General features: G+C 48.7%; 1 protein-coding gene across 4 annotated transcripts in view; it reads left to right on the forward strand.

The window, feature by feature from the left end:
- The window catches only part of LOC144176019 (multidrug resistance protein mrp-7-like), a 367,249-nt gene that overhangs the window by 201,726 nt on the left and 144,499 nt on the right, over positions 1–21,024 (forward strand). For all 4 annotated transcript variants that reach the window (XM_077705122.1, XM_077705124.1, XM_077705123.1 and 1 more), the window contains 3 exons: positions 6,785–6,881; positions 7,010–7,212; positions 17,638–17,814. In XM_077705122.1, coding sequence (XP_077561248.1) covers positions 6,785–6,881; positions 7,010–7,212; positions 17,638–17,814 — 477 coding nt within the window. The remainder of the gene's footprint in view (positions 1–6,784; positions 6,882–7,009; positions 7,213–17,637; positions 17,815–21,024) is intronic.

Consider the following 21,024-nt stretch of genomic DNA (forward strand, 5'->3'; position numbering starts at 1 on the left):
GCGCGCCGTAGTGAAGGGCTCCGAATTAATTTTGACCACCTGGGGATCTTTATCGTGCGCCGAAATCTCGTACACACGGGCGTATTTGCTTTTCGCCTCCATCAGAAAAGCGGCCGCCGCGGCCGGGAATCCAACCCGCGACCTTGTGCTCAGCAGCGCAACGCCTTAGCCGCTGAGCCACCGCGGCGGGTTCCGCCACCCCGTACAACAGAACGATTTAAGTAGTACATTTCATACCGAGCAAGCTGATACACATCTGTGCTGTCTCTTGACCATGTTTCGGTAAGAAGCACAGAGTCTAGTGGCTCGTTCATTTCCTCGAGGAGCAGATCCAGACCTAGTTTCTTGTTGCGGACTGATCGTACGTTTACGTGGAAGCATTTAAAAGACTGAAAGAACGATTGGCCTATATGATTCTGAAAGTTTTGTGGCAGGACGTAGGTCATCATTGCCTTCGGTTTTCCGGTGTTTTTTTTCTGTTTTGTGTACTGTTTTACGCGAGCTTATCTAAGTCGTCAGCGCTTCTGACAACTTGCTTGTTCAGACCGTCAGCCTTTCGCACGAGAACTCGGTTGTTGCTGTGCCAGACGTATTTGTAATTTTTGACCCTTGCCCAGGTTTTAGCTTCGAACAGCAGTGCTCGAGTTCTTTTTGTTAGGTTTTCAAGAATGATGATTCTGCCGCCTGTCTCTTGCAGTTTCTTTCGGTTTAGCCACCATGCATCCCTATCAGCCTGCCGAGCGAACCGGCAAATGATGCCTGCCGTTTTATCTTTGTTGGCTGGCAAACGGTGAACTGTCACTACATCACTTTCCGTCAGCGCTGGAAGTTTGTTTTTGGCTGTCAGGGCATTTACCTTATCCAGTAGATTTTCGTTCACAGTCTCTGGGATGCCACGAAATTCAAGGTTGAGGCGACGGTTCCTCCTTTCGAGGTTGTCAAGGTCATCTATTAATTGGACTACTTCACTGTGTCGTGCCTCAACCCTTTCCACCCTCTTTTTTAGTTCCTTTACCTCGCGTTCGTTCTGCTCTGTGCGTGAGATCACGTTGTCATATAGGTCGCTTAACACCTGCAGTGCATCCTCAATACCGTCAATTGTTTCCTTGAGTGGCAGTAGCTGGTCGAGCTTATCGTTAATCGCCTTCATCCAGACTTTTATGTCCATACTCTCATCCCCCGCGGGATTTCCGCTTTGTGCTTGTTGCAAAGTCTGCGAGCGCGTCTTCGAGCGTCTGCAAGGGCTGCAGCGCCAGGCCTTTCGATAATCATTTCCCTTTGCCCTAAGCGTGGCATCAGAAATTCCAGCGCATTTCCCGGTGTGATATTTGGAACCACACTCACTACAGTCAATAGTACAACCTGGCTCACTACAATATGTGCAACACGAAGAACATTTCAAAGATGGAAGCATTGTCACAGTCGTTCACACACCGGCGGCGGAAGCAGCAGCGGTAGAAAATTTACACATAGAGCACAGACATGTGGACCTGACTTCACTAACCTGCAATATCCGTGAATGCGGCTTGAGATGCTGCTTCTTCGTCGCTGCCGCTGCCGCCAATGTGACCGTCCAATTCAGTTCCGCTGTATTTGTAGCCTTCGCCGTCGAAGTCAGCGCTCCGTGTCAGTCGTGGCGGCGCAGAAATGTACAGTCCAGGATGGTCCGCGCGGCTCCGTAGTGCCAGCAGTGCGCACGTGCCCGGACAGTCGGTGCCGTGGCGTATCTGCAATATCAGTGCATGCGGGCTTGAGATGCTGCTTCTTCGTCGCTGCCGCTGCCGCCAATGTCTTAACCTTAGCCTTCCGCTATCTAGTTCCGAGGTCCTGTCACTAGGCGCTTCCGCCCTAGGAGTCCGTCACAGGGATGTTTTGTCTGCCCTTCATTGTTATGTTGCGGCGACAGGCCGGTTTTCCTGCTAGCCAGCTAAACGTTCACACTTATCTCATCTTTCTCGGACGGGCAAGAGGCCTGCTACGCGACGGCTTCGACGAAGATCCAGTGACGCCGTTGTCCGCTGGGGTTACCCAGCACCTCCGCCAATATTGTTAGGGTAAAAGGGAGGTTTATTTCTTGGACAGGACGCTGAAGCTTCACAGGAGCGAACGGAGCTGCAAAAGCACACGCGTGAGGATTGTTCCTCTTCCTCCTCCAGCCCAGGGATTGCCCATCCTTCATGTACATGTCCAAGTTTGTGAAGCGTTACAATATTTAATAGGTTGATAAGTGTATGCTCTATTTACATCTCTCCTGATTTTGCGTTTCTGAGCTCTGATTTCGAGGCACTGGTTGACCAGCTACCCGAGCCATACATCCTCACAGGCGATCCTAATGCGCACAAATATCTTTGGGGCTCCTCCAGAATGGATGGCCGAGGTCGCCTGATAGAGAAATTTCTTACATCCTCTGGAGCATACCTTTTTAAAAAAAAAAACAGCCTACATGCCATCACTTCGGACACAATACATACATCTTGACTTGGCTATTGGTGTCGCAGTTCTCTTTCCATGTCTTGAGTGGGGCGTGGGCACTTACCCGTATGGTAATGACTACTTCCCCACTTCACTAACATATATAGGTAGAGGCCCAAGCAGTCCATCTTTCCATAAGAAGTTTAAGGAATCAAAAGCAAACTGGAGCACATTCACAGAAACATCTAAACTGCACCACACATCCATAACACACCTACACGTGGAGAAAGCCGCCCAACTCATCACGGCGCACATCCTCGACGCTTGTCAAAAGTCCATTCCCCAGGCCTCCAGTGCGTCCCACAACCCAAGGAGGCCCTGGTGGAACGAGGACTGTAGGCGGGCGCGATAGCCCCAGAACAAGGCGTGGGGTGTCCTTCACCGGTACCCCACATCGGATAACCTCATCTCCTTTAAACGGGCAAAGTCCTTCGGAAAGCGTGTGCGTCATGAGGTGAAAAGGGAGAGTTGGTGCGGTTTCCTTACATCCATTAACTCATATACAGGCACTCAGAAGGTATGGACAAGAACACGTAACCTTAAAGGACAACATAGAGATAGCCTACCCCTAGTCAGTACAACAGGGGACACACTCGAAGACCAGGCTAACAATTGCACAGCACTTCCAACACGTTTCCAGCTCTGCACACTACACAAACAATTTCCTGAAATATAAAACCGCTTGTGAAGGGAAGTCCCTACATGACAATAACAGGTCAAAATCTTGTTACAATTCTGAAGTTACACTCTATGAGTTGAGGGTTGCCCGGACACATATACACCTTCAGCTCTAGGTGCAGAAAAGATCATATACACCATGATACAGCACCTACACCCAGAAACTATTGAAACACTTCTACACCTATACAATAAAATATGGCTTTCGGGACAGATTCCACACTCTTGGAGGGAGACCGTAGTAGTGGCGTTCCTGAAGGAAGGGAAGGACCCTTCCTCTCCCGCCAGTTATCGTCCCATCGCCCTGACAAGCTGCCTGTGCAAGCTGCTCGAGAAGATGATAAATCGCAGGCTCGTGTACTTCCTTAAGTACAACGGTCTTCTCTATAGCTGCCAGGCAGACATCAGGGTGGGGCCACCTACCAACGATCAACTTGTTGCGTTGGAATGGTTCATAAAAATGCAGTTTTTCATGAGCAGTTATGCCTTACTGTATTTTTGATCTTGAAAAGACTTACGGCACAGCCTGGCGATACGGCATCCTTAGCGACCTCAAGTACTTTGGTGTGTCAGGTAACATGTTAAACACCATTTCTAGTATCATGTTCACGAGGTCATTTCTTGTTAAAGTTGGGTCATCCCTGTCCAGGATACATGTGCAAGAAAATGGGGTGCCGCATGGTGGGGTACTAAGCTGCACATTGTTTACAGTTAGGATGAACACCCCCCGGAAGGCATTGCCACCAACCATTTCCTGTTCCATCTATGTAGACGATGTGCAAATATCTTTTAAATCCTGTAACCTGTCAATTTACGAACGTCCAGTAGACCTCGGTGTTAAGAAACTTGCTGGATGGGCGGACCTTAACGATTTTAAACTAAACTCGGGCAAAAGTACTTGTGTTCTGTTCTGCCGCAAGCGCGGGCTTAAAGCGGATCCTGATATTGCTCTTAACCGTTAAAAGGGAGCACAAGTTTTTAAATGTCATATTTCATGACAATCTCACGTTCATCACACTCATCAAAGCACTTAAACATAAATGACTCAAAACACTTAACATTATTAGGAGCGCAGTTTACACACGGACACAGGGAATAGTACTTGACACACACGAGCGCTCAAAGTCAAGTACTCTTCCCTGTGTCCGTGTGTAAACCGCTCTGTCTTCTCCTAATCATGTTAAGCCAACACGCCTAGATAGCTACTTTAGTGCACTTAACATTCTCAAGGTCCTCTCCCACCAATCGTACGGTGCAGACAAAGAACTGCTTCTCCGGGTCTTTACCGCCCTAGTCGGGTCTCGGTTAGACTACGGCAGCGTGGTGTATGGGTCGGCATCAAAAACAACACTAAAGATTCTTGATCCACTACTCCACTCTGGCCTCCGCCTTGCGTCGGGTGCGTTGCGCACTAGGCCGGCCCAGAGTCTATATGTTGAATGTAACAAATGGTGCCTTGAGGACCAACGAATGTACATAGACTTGCTCTACGCTTTTAAAATTTCATCGTTGAATAGCCATCCTTTTAAACCTGTTTTTAATGATGCATCCACATCACCACTGTTCGTAAATCGCCTGTTCGTTCCTTTGCCGTTCTCACTTAGACTGAGACAGGAAGCTTCGGATTTTAACATCTCCTTTTACTGACATTTTACCACCCTGGCACCTTTAACTGTATGTTGTGACTTGTATTTTATGGAAATGGATAAAACCAGGGTACCACAAACTGCAATTTTGCAGCACTTCTTGTCCTTGTAGTATGAGTGTCAATGTGCACAGTTTTATAGTAACCCATCAAAAACTACAACCATAGTGTCTTGTCCTGCTCATGGGCCAAACTTTGATGCATGCAGAACCATCAGCACATACACCAGAATTTACTTAGCTGAAGCATATGGCATCTTACTCATTGCACACCAAATTCTTGAACACAAAATCCATCATCAACACATTTGAACACAAAGCCCATCATATATACAGATTCCTTGAGCGCTGTGCGCGTTGGCATCACACAAGCCAAGCAAAAACAGAATTGTCCATATGGTTTTCAACACTATCATGTCTATATATGCCCAAAAACTTGTTATGGTGTTGTGCTGGGTTCCAGGCCATGCTGGGGATTGCTGGCAATGAGGTTGCTAATCAGAAGGCCGCAGTTGCCGCACTCAGGAACACAGTATATATAACAATACTATCACGCAGTGACCTTAAGCCAGAAATTCGACAACACCTTCGTAGAAAATGGCAAGCACAGTGGAATAAACAGACAGACGACAAACTACACGTAATACAAGCACACTTGGTACGTGACACAACTGACTCACACAACAGACACACGGAAGTCGCCTTGGGTAGGCTACGGATAGGGCACGCCCATGCAACGCACTCGTATCTGCTGACGAGATCATCGAAACCCCAGTGCAGCAGGTGCGGACAGGCCCTATCTGTAGTTCACACTCACGCAATGCAAGGCACTTGACATCACACGACGCAAACACTTTCCACAACTGTACAGAAAACACATCCCGTTTCACCCGTCATACTTTGTAGGAGAGGAGCCCACGTTTTTCATCAAGCGTGTTTTTAATTTTCTCATTGATGTCAAGTTTTTACATCTCATTTCTTACCCTTCATCGTGGCAACCTGGCCCTTTACACCAGTCATCCTCATGCATTCGCTTCACTTTTGTTTTTACTGAGTACTTTTTAGTATCTAAATGCACATCTGTCCTCATCAAATAACTTTGTGCTTGGCGCTCTTTGCCCTTGTCGGCCTTGCGCCATGAAACGCAAACCATCATCATCATCATCCGTTATATTCTGGCTAAAATCAATAAGCGAAACGAGGACTAGAATAAGCGAATACCATACACAAAAATACCAGCGAGCGGAATTTAACTTTCAGGGAATATACATAAACACAGTGCGTGGGCACGTTCTCTGAACCACAACCAACAATTCTCTTAAGCAAACCAATGGCTCCTTTGCGCACGTAATCTGAACTAAGGTATGAAATTTATAGTTCATTATGTTACAGGCTGCAGCGAACTCAGCCATTTCTGATTTTTTTTCAAATTAAGAAATTGTTTTAAACAATAACGCATACGTTTAAGGACAGCGGAATGTTGAACCAGAATCAAGGAGTGTAAAAATAATTGACGTGGGTAACGCACCAAGAAAACGCCTGTGGAAGCACTTAGTAAAACGGTGTGGCGCTCATACATGGCTTTTTAAATTTATGAGCTGTCTATGAGCCGTAAATAATTGGGTAATAAACTCGTAGATGCAATGATAACGCAGCCGTCAGCCTTCGGGATACGGTAATTGGAGTACACTTTCAAAGACGTCGCATTCTGCGGTCCTCCTTACAGAACATTTTATCGTAAAGGGGCGAATGGAATTACGCGCAGCCAGTGCTTTTGCGCGTAAGGACATAAGGTGTACCGATGAACCTTTTTACGTGTACACAACACGCAGTAAGCATAGCCGCTTTGACGTCACCCCCCCCCCTGAGATTTTCAGCCATTTTGCAAACTCGACTACGTAAACCCGACAGAGTTTTGAGAGATATATATCATGGCTGATCACTTACAGAAATAGTAGTGAGACTGCGATCCGTTTGGCTGTACCTACAGGTCGCTCTCGGGCTTGGACGAATATCCGCATTTTGCACTGAGATGGACGAACACAAACACGGCAAGAGGCCTGTGGAGGCCGTACTCCGGAAACCAGGTATGTGATTAAGGTCATCATTACTTCAAAGTAGCCGGCGAACAAAGGGAAGAGGGCCCCGTTAAAATACGAGTGCGCTTTGAACGTGTTGCGCCAGATCTGGATTTGTGAGGGCACTTTCAATGCAGGGTGCGTGAGTGTGGAGAAGTGCTGCTTCTCCTGGAGCAGCCCAAGGGAAGAGTCGGCGCAGGAGCAGCTGAAGGACGTGACCCTGCACGTGCCGCCTGGGTCGCTGGTGGCGGTCGTAGGCTTCGTCGGCAGCGGCAAGTCCTCGCTGCTGTCTGCCATCCTTGGGGAGATGCCCTGCACCGCGGGAAGCGTCGTCTGCACGGTGAGACCTCAAGCACTCTGGGAGCGACATGCATCATTTCACCGGCAGCGCGCAAACCACCTGCGCAGGTGAAGAATAACTGGAATGCGTTGCAGAAACGCCTGAAGAAACATGAAGATTGATTGATTGATTGATTGATTGATTGATTGATTGATTGATTGATTGATTGATTGATTGATTGATTGATTGATTGATTGATTGATTGATTGATTGTAGGGTTTAACGCGCCGACGCAACGCAGGCGATGAGGAGGGCCGTATTGGAGGGCTCCGGGTTAATTTTGACCACCTGGGGATCTTTAACGTGCGTCGAAATGTCGTACACACAGGCATTTTTGCTTTTCGCATTCATTAGAAAAGCGGCCGCCGCGGCCGGGAATCGAACCCGTGACCTCGTGCTCAGCAGCGCAACGCCTTAGCCACTAAGCCACCGCGGTTTGTAAACATGAAGCTTCACTATATTCTATGCGGTTGAATATCCTTCAGGTCATTGTAAGGACTTACCCAAGTGACCAGCTTTTCTTTGAAGTTGGGTATTGACAAAAACATGTCACTGGGAGCCTCCGGGGGTAACACTTGATCCCCACCACTTTGTGACCACTTCACAGATAATTGGCTGTATTATTTCTCAACTCATTTTGCGGGAATTCGCCAAGAAGCATGGTGTTGGGTGTCTTGGTGTGCCTCATCACTTCAAGTCTTGCAATGGTGGTGCACGTTCCGAAATGAGAGCTAGTTTTTTAGTACAAATACATGTCTAAAAACAAAACTCCCATTAGATATGTCGATATGAAACACCTGGACGAAGTCTTGTTGTTGCGAATAAGCAGACTTTACGCTGAGTGGTCGACAAAACTCTCTAGATAGGTGCATTACCTATCCTCCATTTTCTTTTTAGATGTTATACAGAAATAAAAGTACTGCACTGAGCTGAACAGAAACTTCGTAAGTATTGCTTTCTTCGATGTGCTTTCACGCTATTCAAGAGCAATAAACAAATCATAATTTGCGACGTAGAATAGGAAAAGCCGAAGATGTCAACCGAAAACAGCAACTTTCTTTATTTATTTATTTTCGTGCAAGACTATTGTCTTGTGTGACATGCCAAAACCTGAGTGGGTGATGCCACCCTACAGCTGTGGCTACATCGAACGGTAGAGTAGCTTACAATTTTGACACAACACATAAATGAAGGCAAATAACCGCAAAAGTGAAATAACAAACTTCCTCGCATCAGGTGTAAAAACGCAGTTCTTTCTGTTCTTGACACGGCATAACAATATAATTACATTAGTGAATTTTGTGTACATGAACTGATGTTAACACAAACTAACATGACATGCGTGGGAAGTTTAAAAAAATAGAACACGGCGGGTACGTTGTCGACCATTTCAACTCAACATTACGTCAAGCTGGAATTTCTCAAACAGTATACGCTTTATACTTATGTTGAATTTTTTTCGGGTGAATAAACGTAACGAATGGACGTATAAACAGAGGAAAACAAAAAAGCCCAGCAGCACCAGCGAACACAGCAACAAGGGAGAAAGGTTACCAAGAACAGGGCGGCGAAGCATAGCGCATAGCGAGGAGTCGGCGAGGGAGGTCAGTGCCGGCCGAGAGCATCGCGCACATTCCTTGAATGTGATACGTTTTCCTCGACGGGGCGGTGCATCGCCTGACGCATCATCATCATTGCCACATCGCTACCACGCCTGGTAGCCATGTTTTCGCCCAAACATGGCACTGACGCGACCTCAGCGGCTCTGCAGCGTGCAGATAGAGGCCTGTTTTGGAATGCGCTTTAAGCTAGTATAGCGATGTGCTTTCACGGTCGATTTATCCAATTTTCGGCGAAAATTTAACCGCATTAAACTCACAAACATTCATTATTTGTAAGCGGCGTCGGCGGGGAATGAAAAGAAAAATGCATTAGGCTGTAAAACGTATTATGCCGAATCGTAACAACGGGATTTCGCTGTAGTTGGCGGGTATTTGTCGTTGATGCGCCTGATAACTTTGTCGGCGCCTTGCTCCGAGACCGCCCGATGTATGAATTTGGCGAGTCTGTCCCTTCGGTGCGACTTGCGACTTAGTTTCGTCGAGCAGGGCCGCAGCTAGTAGGTTCCACGTCTTCCCGTTCTTCAGCTGCCCGTAGGTCGCGTTGCGGATCTTGTTCCCCTATTTTATGCATAGCGCGCGGAGGTGATACTCCATCGCTGGCTTGAGTTCCACAACTTTGTCTCTGAGTCTGCGGACCAGCCGTTGTTTCTTTCATGGATTGATTATCGACTGTTTGGTTTCAATGAGACGCGCTAGCCGGCTGTCTACTTTGTCGATCTACGCGTCCGTTTCGACTTTGGTCGCGTCACCTACGATCTTGGTGATTTCGGCCGTTCAAGGAAGAAGACTTCGAAACTTTGGGATGAAAGATCGGCGTGGCGTTCGGGTACGTTTAAAGGAGCCATGAAGAGAAAATGCAAGTTGGTTTTATTCGAAAGATTTCGTGTTTTATAGTGCCCCCAGCGCTTGTCCGGATACAAACGGTGCTTTATTCACTGAGAAATTAAACAATTTAGGTTAAAATTTTGATTTTCCCGCTCAATCGTGCGTTTTCGTGTTCCCAAATGACATCACAGGAACCAACCGCTCTGCAGCCTAGAGTACCTTCATTCACGCATCCGCCGTACAGGGTAGAGACACGTATACGCTGGCGCCGCCATTTTCGGTTGCTCGCTCGCCGCCGAAGCAAGTCATTGTGTCAAAACCGTGCTAAAATTATCGCCGCAACGCGGTTTACTGAAGAAGTTTGAATCATATTGTCTGTTTCGCGTTGCTAGGTCTCGTGGGAAACGAAAAGAATAACGCGTTGAGCCCGTTGGCCCAATTGCGGCGGCACGGGACCGTTCAAAGGTTGTCTCCACCCTGTACAGCGGTGTTGGTTTGTTCCCGCGTTTCTTTACGTTCCGTAACCTAGATGGCGCCACCATACCGTGGCAAGCGTTTGGTTTGTTTTTGCCCGCATTTAAACCTGGCTTGTTTTTGTTCTGGGAGAAAATATTCGTTCCCTGAAACAGTGCTCGCTCGACAAATGGGGTCACGTAAGACACCGTTGCTTGCGTCAATCGGCCAGTGTTGTCTGAGACAACCCCAAGCCCCGTAGTGCTGTGCAGCTAAACCAAGCATGCTGTGCGCAGTACGAACAGCAGAACGCATCAGTACTTCTATGTTTACATGTGCTTTCGTAACTTCCACTGTTTGTCCCATCATTCTTATTGCTTTGTAAAGAATGTGCCCTAAATTTAAGCGCAAATCGCTCGTTCGTCTAGTTTGTAAGCTCTACCTAATTTGCGTCTGCTTCTGCCAGCCTCCGCCAATCGCAGAGCTTAGCTCATGTGACATCATAGGTTCTGTTGCGGGAAATGAGCTGGTGGGTCGCATGACCATTCCCGTTTTTCCTAATTATGTAGCTTATTTGAGCGAAGTTTACGTTAAAAGTGTTGTCAATATGATTCTAACGAGACAATCTTTTGAATGAACCAAACTTGTGTTTTCTCTTCATGGCTCCTTTAATAAAAAACTCCAACCTCCCCTCGCGGGAACCCCTGTGTAGACGCGACGCATAGAGGGTTCACGTTGCATTGTTGGACAGCGGAGGAACGGCGCTGGACCGATGGAGCGGAGCGGCACAGGCACCGCATTTTATAGCGCGCATAACGGTGAGGGGACGCGCCGGCGCCAGTGCGTCTGCCGCGGCTATGACGCAACACAATTAAACACAATCCACTTTAATCCAATTCAATGCAAATCCAATCCAATCCAATCCAATCCAAGCCAAGCCAAGCCAATCCAATGCCCCTCGCGAGAGAGTGTTCCCTATCGGAGAGGAGAGAGGGTGAGCGGCGAAGAGCGCAGCTGGCACGGCGAGGGGAATGGGGGAGGGGTGGACGCCGACGACGACGCCGGATGCAAGGACAAGGCGAGTGAATGATATGCCTTCGCATCTAAATAAAAACTACCACCTCCACTCGCGGGAACCCATGTGTAGATGCGACGCATAGGGGGTTCACGTTGCAGCGTTGGACAGCGGAGGAACGGCGCTGGAACGATGGAGCGGAGCGGCGCAGGCACCGCGTTTTATAGCGCGCATAACGGTGAAGGGACGCGGCGGCGCCAGTGCGTCTCCCGCGGCTATGACGCAACACAATCCAACACAATCCACTTTTATCCAATCCAATCCAAATCCAAGCCAATTCAATCCAAGCCAGTCCAATCCAATGCCCCTCGCGAGAGAGTGTTCGCTATCGGAGAGGAGAGGGGGTGAGCGGCGGAGAGCGAAGCTGGCGCGGCGAGGAAAATGGGGGAGGGGCGGACGCCGACAACAACGACGCCGACGCCGGATGGAATGACAAGGCGGGTGAATGAGATGCGTGGCATCTAAAAAAGGGCGAATTTCTCTTGAGGACGGCGACCGTGCAGCAGCGCCGGGACATCGCCAGCTCTGCCTGCACAGCGGAGCCGGCGCCGTAAAGCCGGACACCCGTTTCCGCGCCATATCCAGGTGTCCGAGCATGGCACCGGGCAGCCTGGCCGCGGAATGAATGAATGAAGCTTTATTGTTAAACTACCAGCCGGGTCAGGTACCATCAGTTCAGGGCACCTCTAACAAATTTCTCTACGAAATCTGCAAGGCGGCGTTGGTCGTTTAGGGCTGGTGATTGGAGTGCTGCTCTCCCTCCGGGGAACGGGCTGCATCCTTCGAAGATGTGGTCCCGGTTGAGGGCCTTGCAGCACTTTGGGCAGGTGGGAGTTGGCGTTCCGTTGTAGAGGGCCACTCTGGTTGGGGTTAGGAGGGTACCCACTTGCGCTTGCCTAAAAAGTACTTGTTCATGTTTCGATAGTTGTGGATGTGGGCGAACGTACGGGTTAGGGTGATTGCGGAGGTCTTCGAGAGTAATGGGCTTCGGGGGCGTAGGTTCCTGGGGCTGGCTGCGGTTGCAGGGAGCCCGGACAGCGGTGTCACAGGTGAGCTGGTTGACTCCTTCATTGCCCTGCAGCCCGGCATGACCAGGCACCCAGTAAATCCTTACGTCTCCTTTGATGTTTTGAAAGAGGCTGTGTGCGCTAAGTGGGATGTTATTGTGTAGTATGCGGGTGCATGCTTCTTGTGAGTCAGTATAGATGTTAAGGGGACTGTGTGGGGATGCATGGTCGACAATGGCTTTTCCAATAGCGTAGGTTTCTGCTTCTGCGCTATTAAGGCAGGGGCATATGTCGGAGGAGGAGAAGCGAGCCTCGCGCGTACTTACTGCCCAGGCCCAGATGTTTTTAGTAGGGTGGCATGCCGCGTCCGTGATAACATGCCTTTCATCAAGGGCTTTGCTGATCTTTTTAGAAAAATATTTGGCTCGGATTGGGCGTCTTTCGTCGTTTTTGCGAGCCGCCATGTGCCTAGGTATGGGTCCTACAGTGAAGCGGGCATGGTCATCGCGGGGAATAGCTAGGTTTGCCGTGGTAGCCTGATGAGCGGAAAATCCCAAAGAACCTAATAATTCCCTGCCTGGTTGGGTGTTCCGAAGCCGTATTAGTTGATTGTGGCGATGGGCCGCGATGATTTCCAGGCACGTAACATAGAGCCCCGTGTTCTCTATGTGGGTGTTCGCCGTGCAGATAGGAACACCTAAAGCAAATTTAGTAGTTTTTCGAATGAGGGCGTTAATCCTCTCATGATGGTGATTTGTGACAGTGCAGTACGGTAGTGCGTATCTAATTCGGGATATAATAAGAGCGTCCTGCAGTTTTAGTAGATCAGCTTCCTTCAGGCCGTGGTTTAGATTTGCAATTCTTCTGCAGACATTTAGTAATTGCGCTCCTTGTCTTAATATATGCGCTACCACCGAGTCTGCTTTGCCATTGCTTTGGATGTGGAGTCCAAGTATCTTTATCTCCTTGCTGGTTTGGATTGGTTGGTTGTCTAATTGCAGTTGAATACTCGGGGGATTCCATCGTGGGTGGTGAACTGGGGGGAGTTGGGACTTTTCAGGGCTGCATTGGAGACCGATTTCTTTGGCGGCTGAGCTGATGGTGAGAAGGGCTGTTTGTAGAGTGTCTTGAATTTGTCCTGGGAAGCCTTTCGAGGTCCAAATCGTGATATCGTCTGCGTATAAGAGGTGTTGGAGGTCGTATATATTCTTCAAGGCCCTGTGTATTCTCAGCATGGCTAACGTGAACAGTGTCGGGGAGATCACTGCTCCTTGGGGAATTCCTCGTTGTGGGTGTTGGATAGTAGGCATTTGGTGGTCTCCTACCCATAGGGTCAGTTTGCGTTCCCTGAGGAAGTCCCGGATGTAGTTATACATCTTTGGCCCTCATTCGTAGCCTCCAATTCGCGTAGAATTGCATCGTGGGCTATGTTATCAAAGGCTTTCTGTAGGTCCACTGCCACGATGGCTTTGAGTTTCGCCCAGCTGGGATCCTTTGTGACATCTTCATACAGGGCCAGCAGGGCGTCCTGGGTCGACAGTTTGAGCCGAAAGCCAAGTAAATTATATGGGAGGTGGTGAGTGTCTTCAAGGTGGTCCTGAAGTCGTCTAAGAGCCATCCTCTCTAATAGTTTTCCCGCATTGGAGGTTAGAGTGATGGGCCTGAGGTTTGTGGGGGTGATGGGTTTTCCGGGCTTTGGTATGAAGATCATCTGGCCCGTTTTCCACTCCTTGGGGAGCGGAATTTTGCCGGTCCAAATGTCATTAATTTTTTTCCAGGAGAAATTCCTGATCGGCATTGCTAAGGTTGCGGAGGGCCGGAGTGGTGATCTGATCAGGCCCCGGGGTTTTGAAGCCTTTGCAGGTGTTGATGGCCGCTTTGAGTTCTTTCATGATGAAGGGTGCGTCCATGTATTCGTTTTCAGGGCCTTGATAGTCTACGATGGACTCCCCAAGTATGGCCGCGGAAGATTCAGCGTCTAAAGGTCCAACGAGACGAAAGGTCCAACCGTGGATATTCCGTCTCGGTGGAGCTTTCATCTAGTTGGACATTCAGGCTCGATTGGACCTTCCGTCTCTGTGAATCTTTTGTCTCGTTGATCACGTGACGAATTGGACCTTCGGACTCGGTGAATCTTTCGTCTCATTGGACATTCAGGCGACAAGCGAGCCACGGTTCCTTCCTGCGGGGGCCGCCACCTCCTCGGGACGACGACCCGCTACGCCTGCTGTGCGCCGTGGAACCTCAACTCGCGCCGATTAGTGCCAGTTAAGGCCACTGCCTCGAATGCCTGATCGCATACTTATGGCCACCGATCACAGATACCGCGCCCACAAGAAGGCATCAGAGCAACTAGGTATCAGGATACCGTTAAGACTCCGAAAGTTTTACCAGAAGCCATTAACTGTAAGCTCGTTCTCATTATTCCCATAGAGACACTTGTCTAGGTCGGAAACTCTCGCTTCTGCTGGGACTATCACGCCTAGGACCTTGGTCGACAGGTTTTCTGTCTTTGTTAGCATTAATGACCAATAGTTATCTCGCCTTCGTGCAACAGGACCTGCTCACACCCATTTCTTTTTCTTATTTTCCACTAATATGTCCACGCGTTTGTTCCCTACCCACTCCGCTTTTTTCTGTTCCTTAATGTTACACCCATCATCTTTCCTTCCATTGCGAGCTGGGTCATCCTCAATTTAAGTTGAACCCTTTAAGTGCGGCCGCAAATTTCTGCCCCGTAGGTGGGTACCGGTAAGATACAGCTGTCATACACTTTCTCCTTCAGGGAGAATGGTAGGGTGCCATTCATTATCTGAGAATATCTGCCGAATGCACTCCACCTCATTGTTATCCTCCTAATTATCGCTCCCTCATGGTTCGGATTCGGGGTCACAACTTGGTCTAAGTAAATATATTCGCTTACCTCGCCACCCATCTCAAACAACGGTAATTGACCCAAGGTTATAGAGCATTACTTTAGCTTTCTGCATATTAATTTTCACTCACACGCCTCGAGCCACTTGAACTCGAATTTGACCACAGGAACTCCGGGTCCGCCCCCGGTACTCATCCGCTCGTTAGCTCCGAGTCTCCGCTGCCGCCCGAACCGTGTTTCACACCTCGAGCCTTTTCCATCTTCCTCCACGTCCTCATGCGTGCGCGTATGGTCCACGTTTCCCACTTTTGTGGCCAATCCTCACGCTATGGCAGAAAACATCGGCGACCTTTCCTTCAATGCGCCGAAGGCGTAGTTTACCAAATTTCTTTAACGTGCGGGAGTGTACGTTGGGCAATCCTCGAGATGCATCAGTGATAGGCAGAGGGAGCACACGGACAATGTAAAAACTGCGCAGGAAAGCAAAGATGCGGAAGGCTTTTAGTAAAGCCACTGTTTAAACTGTAAAGGCTGTTCGCCATATTTGCAAACCACTTCCATCGTTAAAAAGTGCAAAACACGGCTGTCACGTGAAATTGTGGAATTCGAACCAATTTCAACGCTTGGTGAGGCGCGGTCAGTATGGCCTCTATCACCCGGTCTCCAAAAGAACTGCATATTCAACGCATGTGCGTGGTTGGACGGCTCTCTGTATATTGCGCTTCATTCGCCATAAAACCAGTTCAAAGTTCAGCGTAGTTCTTGTCATCTTTTCTCTGTCCTTGTGTTTTTTGCGGCGTTTTGCTTCAATTATATACCAACGCGCCCAGTTTAAAACATAAACTCTGTGTGCGTAGAGCATGACACAGACGTATTTCTTAGATTTTATCTGATCAATATGAACCATCAGTATGAACCAACAAGCCTTACTTGCCGGCCTTCTACAGTAAATAAAACTATTCTGCATCTTTTAAACGCAAAATTTCTGTAAAGCAAGTTCCGCAGTGGGTGAAACAATTTCTCTTGTTACTGTTCTAGAATGGACCAGTCCAAAGGGCATCACTTATTTTTGTGCAGGTGTATTGTACCATAAACAAACACGGTCTTCATAAACCCTCATGGTAATGTCTAAAAACTGCAGTCCATTGTTATGAGGTGCTTTGTTGGTGAAGGCTATGCCTTTCCCGTGTCGATTAAGAGGCTTTAAAACCTTTTCTGCCATGGAAAAGTACGTCACCGGGGTTAGCTTCTTAAACCAACTAAAACGTCATCAGCGCAGGTAAATACGCGAGAAGAACACTAAAGACAAAGACATGATTAAAAAGACCCGATACAAGTGAATTGATGTTCTACGTAATTCTTCTTCAAAAGAAATAAAAATGGAAATAAGATAAAACACGAGAATTATCACACAGTCCGCAGCAGAAATACGACTGGAGTTTTGATGTTGATTGCACCACTCCATTCTGTTCGATGAAACACCGGGCGAAAGCGAGCAGATATTGGAGAACAGCTGTGTGTTTGTTGCTGCCTTTCGTTCTCGTTCTCTCAATTTGTACAGTAATATAGGCTGATGCCTGGGCTAATAAAAGTAGTTGAAAGTTACCATCTGTCTTGTCTATTTGTGTTCAGCGTCCGTGTTTATCGTAATGCTTCAAACCATGTGAAAGACGTTCCGAACAATCCAAATTATGTCCGTCTCAAACAGGCTTTTGTGGACTATGTCATTGCAACGATCCGAGGACGCTTTACAGAGGAGCCACCTTTTCTTCTTTGCTCAGCGTTTTAGATGCGACTGCATCTCATTCACTCGCCTTGTCCCTCCATACGGCGTTGTTGTCCGTCCACACCCCTCCCCCATTCTCCTCGCCACGCGAGCTGCGCTCTCCGCCGCTCACCCCCTCTCCTCTCCGATAGCGAACACTCTCTCGCGAGCGGCATTGGATTGGATTCGATTGGCTTGGCTTGGCTTGGCTTGGATTGTGTTGCGTCATAGCCGCGCCACGTTGCTTCATAGCCGCGGTCGTTCCAGCACCGGCGTTCCGATTTCGGGCACGTGCATAGACTTGATCTTCGCTAAAAATTTCATGGTGGTCCCGTTACTTCACGATCCACTACCGGTACACTTCAGCGACCACAAGGCCGTGATCGTTAACGTTACGCCGCGTGTTAAATAAAGAATACATCATACGCGTTCTTCACAAGTTCCACGCAATTAGGAAATCAACCCAACGGAAACACCAAGTGAACCCCCAAGATGCGTCGCTTCTCCACAGGGCTCGCCTCGCGGGAAGGTGGGGTAATTTTTGTTATTTCGCCTGTGACCCCACATGCTGCGCCGTCTTCGGCAGGCGGAAACACAACAAAAAGCAGCCGGTGCTCTTCCGTGCGCGGCATAAGATGCTCACTGGAGGACTTTCATCTCGCACTCGCGGAAAAGCTGCCAATAAGCGTCTCCAGAGACGGGAAAAATCGAGCGTTTACCCATTCGCTCACCTCAAAAAAGTGTGAATGCATTTGCGTGTTTTTGCAACAAAACCATTTGCTCCCTCCTCCTTGTTTTGGCAGGGCCGCGTCGCCTACGTCCCTCAGCTGGCGCACGTGTACAACGTGACCATACGCGACAACATACTTTACGGGAGAGAAATGGACGACGAGCGCTACGACGAAGTTCTGCAGTGCTGCAAACTCCTTGACGACCTTAGCAAACTTCCTGCGGGTGACCTTACAGAGGTCGGGGAGAAGGTACGTGGACACAACTTTGATAGATATACTCGTTCGATGCTTTTTGTTCCTTCCAAATCGTTTTTTCATTAAAAAAAACTTGAAAAAGTGTCGTGGCTATAAAAGAACGGTTGACTTAACGTGTTTGGTTAACATGTATTCTAAATTATTGAAGTATGCGTATGAATGGATTGGACTGCTGTTGTACACCCTCCCAAATTTTTAATAATAGAGAGTTTTATATAACGTACGTTAAAACATCGCACACGTTATCCTTACGTCGTTGCACTGCGCATGGGCAGCACGCTAAGTTATTTTTGGGCCTAGTGTACGTTCGTGATACGTACGCTATTTCCGCAAAATAGCGAGCGTACGATGAGGCACTTACGTGCTGATATCGGGAGATCACGGAGCGCGAGTTTCGCATCAAATAGCAACATGGCGCCAGGAGTGGAGACAACGCTGAAAATGCTTAGGGCGCACAGGCGCGCGTTAGCCTCGGATTTGCGGAATGTAGCATACGGATAACACGTACCACGCGATGCGCAAGAATCTTCTGGTGGATTGGCTTGGTGTCTAATGATTTCAAGTAGCCACATGCAAATTGCTTCGCGTTTTCTCTTTCAGATGGCGCCTCCATAGTTAACGAACGTTTGCGAAGCGTACAAGTTCCGTTTTACTAAAACTACTTTCACTCATCGTGCCGCTGCATCCGCTATATGCTGAAAACTTTAAAGAATGACTTAATTTCACGTCTCAGCCCAACGAACTGCGTGACACGCCTTATTTTACTTTCATAGATTATGATATGGCTTTTTCGTCGGTAGTCTGAACATATAAGCTATACTAAAACTTTCTTATATCGCGGGAGTGGTGACCGATCGGCGTGTCAGCGCCTCATCACGGTGTCCAACGACAAAATAGTTGACAGTACACGCGCCTGCGTAGAACTAGATGCTGCTTGAGTGTCGTATTCTGCTCTGTTGTCCTTGGAGCTACACACCCCCTTCTTTACGTACCGGCGAAAGTCGCTTGCTACCGCCAAAAGAAGCTAAGCAGCGTAAACGATCCTTGTGAATGCGTTCCGGACAGGTGATACGAGAGAAACATCAAAGGCGCATAGGAGATGAGCATGTGCTTCAAATAAACCCGGTTTCTCGTAAAGAAAGTCATGCAGGTACCATGGCAGGGGGTGCCTCCCCCTCGAGGAAACGGAGTATCAGACGATGCTCGCACGTAGTGGAGCTTTCAGCGCGTACGCGTACTCTCGCCTATTTCGCCGGTGGATACCATGATAAGGCGCTGACACGGCGATCGGTCGTCGCTCCCGGCATGTTATTAAAAATTTGGGAGGGTGTACGTGCACGCATATAAGACGGTTCTAACGGAAACAGCGGCTGATGGCATTTTAGCAGACGTTTCGGTAATATAATTTAGCTACCGCTCTTTTCATTCGCTCCAGTAGACCACTATTACACTAGACAATTCCAGATTAAGGTAAACGTGTCCGACAGCGATAGGTTTACTTACAAATGGACTGTTGCGCGGCCCCAAAGAAAGCCCTAAACCTGACTAGCATTTGTTATTGCCATCCGCCACCTGTCAGTGTTTATTTTCTGGCTGGGTATGCGTCAATCATCGCGATTTTGTTCGTGGACACTGTGGCTGATGCTTTTAGCCCCATTTTGGGCAGCCATGGCGACGATATGCCTCGTATTGTTCCTCCGCTACAATTTGGCGCCGTACAACCAGAGAAGATGACCGCCCGCTAAGAACTGAAACCACGGAAGCCCCAACCGGCTTAGGTTCGTAGAGCCCCGTTATATTCATCGCCGCTGACTGCCTAGCCCTGCCTTCAGGCGGAGGTGGCCATGGCTGGCCCCGAGCGCCCAGTGACTACGTATACGATATATGTATGTATGCCGTATATGTATAAACTGACCCGATAACAAAGCGTCTTCTGCGATGCCATTACGAGACTACTGTAGGCAACGAGCGAGCTTTTGCAAGTCCTTTCACCGTCTCTGCACGACCTGCAAGAGGCAATTGACCAGATCGCAAGCAGACACCACACTTTATAAGTTAGGCAAACCTTCTTCACCGTGATGAAGTTGAGCAGGATTACTTCGACGCTTTGGCTTACGGAGGAACAATTTCTTGTCCCCTCAACCACCTGCTAAATGCCTTAAAGATCCGGAAAAAGTTCGGCATGAGTATTAACACCGGCACCAGTCACGGGAAGCCTAATTGCGCTCAATCACCGAAAACGTGGTCCAACGGCGTTGGCCCTGTTGCCTATCCAGAAGATCGGTCTCAGGACGGCTTACTCACATCGACCTCACCAGTTCTCCTATCAATGATTCACATTTAACGACGAGTCACGTACATTACAGAGGCTTGACAACAATTTCGAGGCGATCGAACGGACTTGTCCGACGTGGAGTAGTCAGGTACGTTGACGTTCACGTCTATGACGCCAAGAAAACGAAGGGAGAATGCATATCACTTTTCGCATATCCCGACATAGGCGTCCTCTTTTCTGGATAGTCTGAGGCCAGGGGTTACGTTGGAGTACAGCTGCTCCAGGATGGTGGTGTTAGAACGTGGTCCGCCCAACGCTACGTGCGATGCGCGGAAGCGCTTTTTGCCCCTTCCAGAGCAACAGAACACTATCGAGACCAATTCTTGCTGTGGTGTGGCTAAAGTGTCCGTGGGTGAACAAGTCATCGTTACCTTCGACGCTTCACCTTTCCAAAATTCTGAAGGTGAGGCTGAACACATGGACGTCCAGCAGGAGTCAATATCGAGGTAGCGCCAAGAGGGCAAACGGACGTCATGCTCGAAGCATGGAAGGGTGCGCCAGTCGTAGACACAATGACTCAGCGACACTTCAAGCGGACGCCGAAAACCGTGAAGTCTAGGCCGCGAAATAAATCCACCATGTGAGTTGGAGTGTACTTTCTTTGCAGACTTCATGAAGGGCGTATCTTTAGCTGCACTTCCTGACACCCGGCTAGGGCAAATCGGCGAAGCACTGGAAAAGGCGGAACCACTTTTGCACATCCCTTCAGGGAATTGTGAGGAAATAGTGAGGCCTGGTAGCGGACCAGCAGAAGAGTGTACTGAGCTGGCAACCAGCACGACAATGACATTGCCGGAATGGGAAAATACGAAAAGGCGGACTCCAGGCAAGCACAAGACCGATCTGGCAACGCGGCTAGACTCGCTGCC

The sequence above is a fragment of the Haemaphysalis longicornis genome, unplaced genomic scaffold (genome assembly GCF_048455015.1).
Source record: "Haemaphysalis longicornis isolate Haplotype H1 unplaced genomic scaffold, Haemaphysalis longicornis Haplotype H1 scaffold_3, whole genome shotgun sequence".
NCBI lineage: Eukaryota > Metazoa > Arthropoda > Arachnida > Ixodida > Ixodidae > Haemaphysalis > Haemaphysalis longicornis.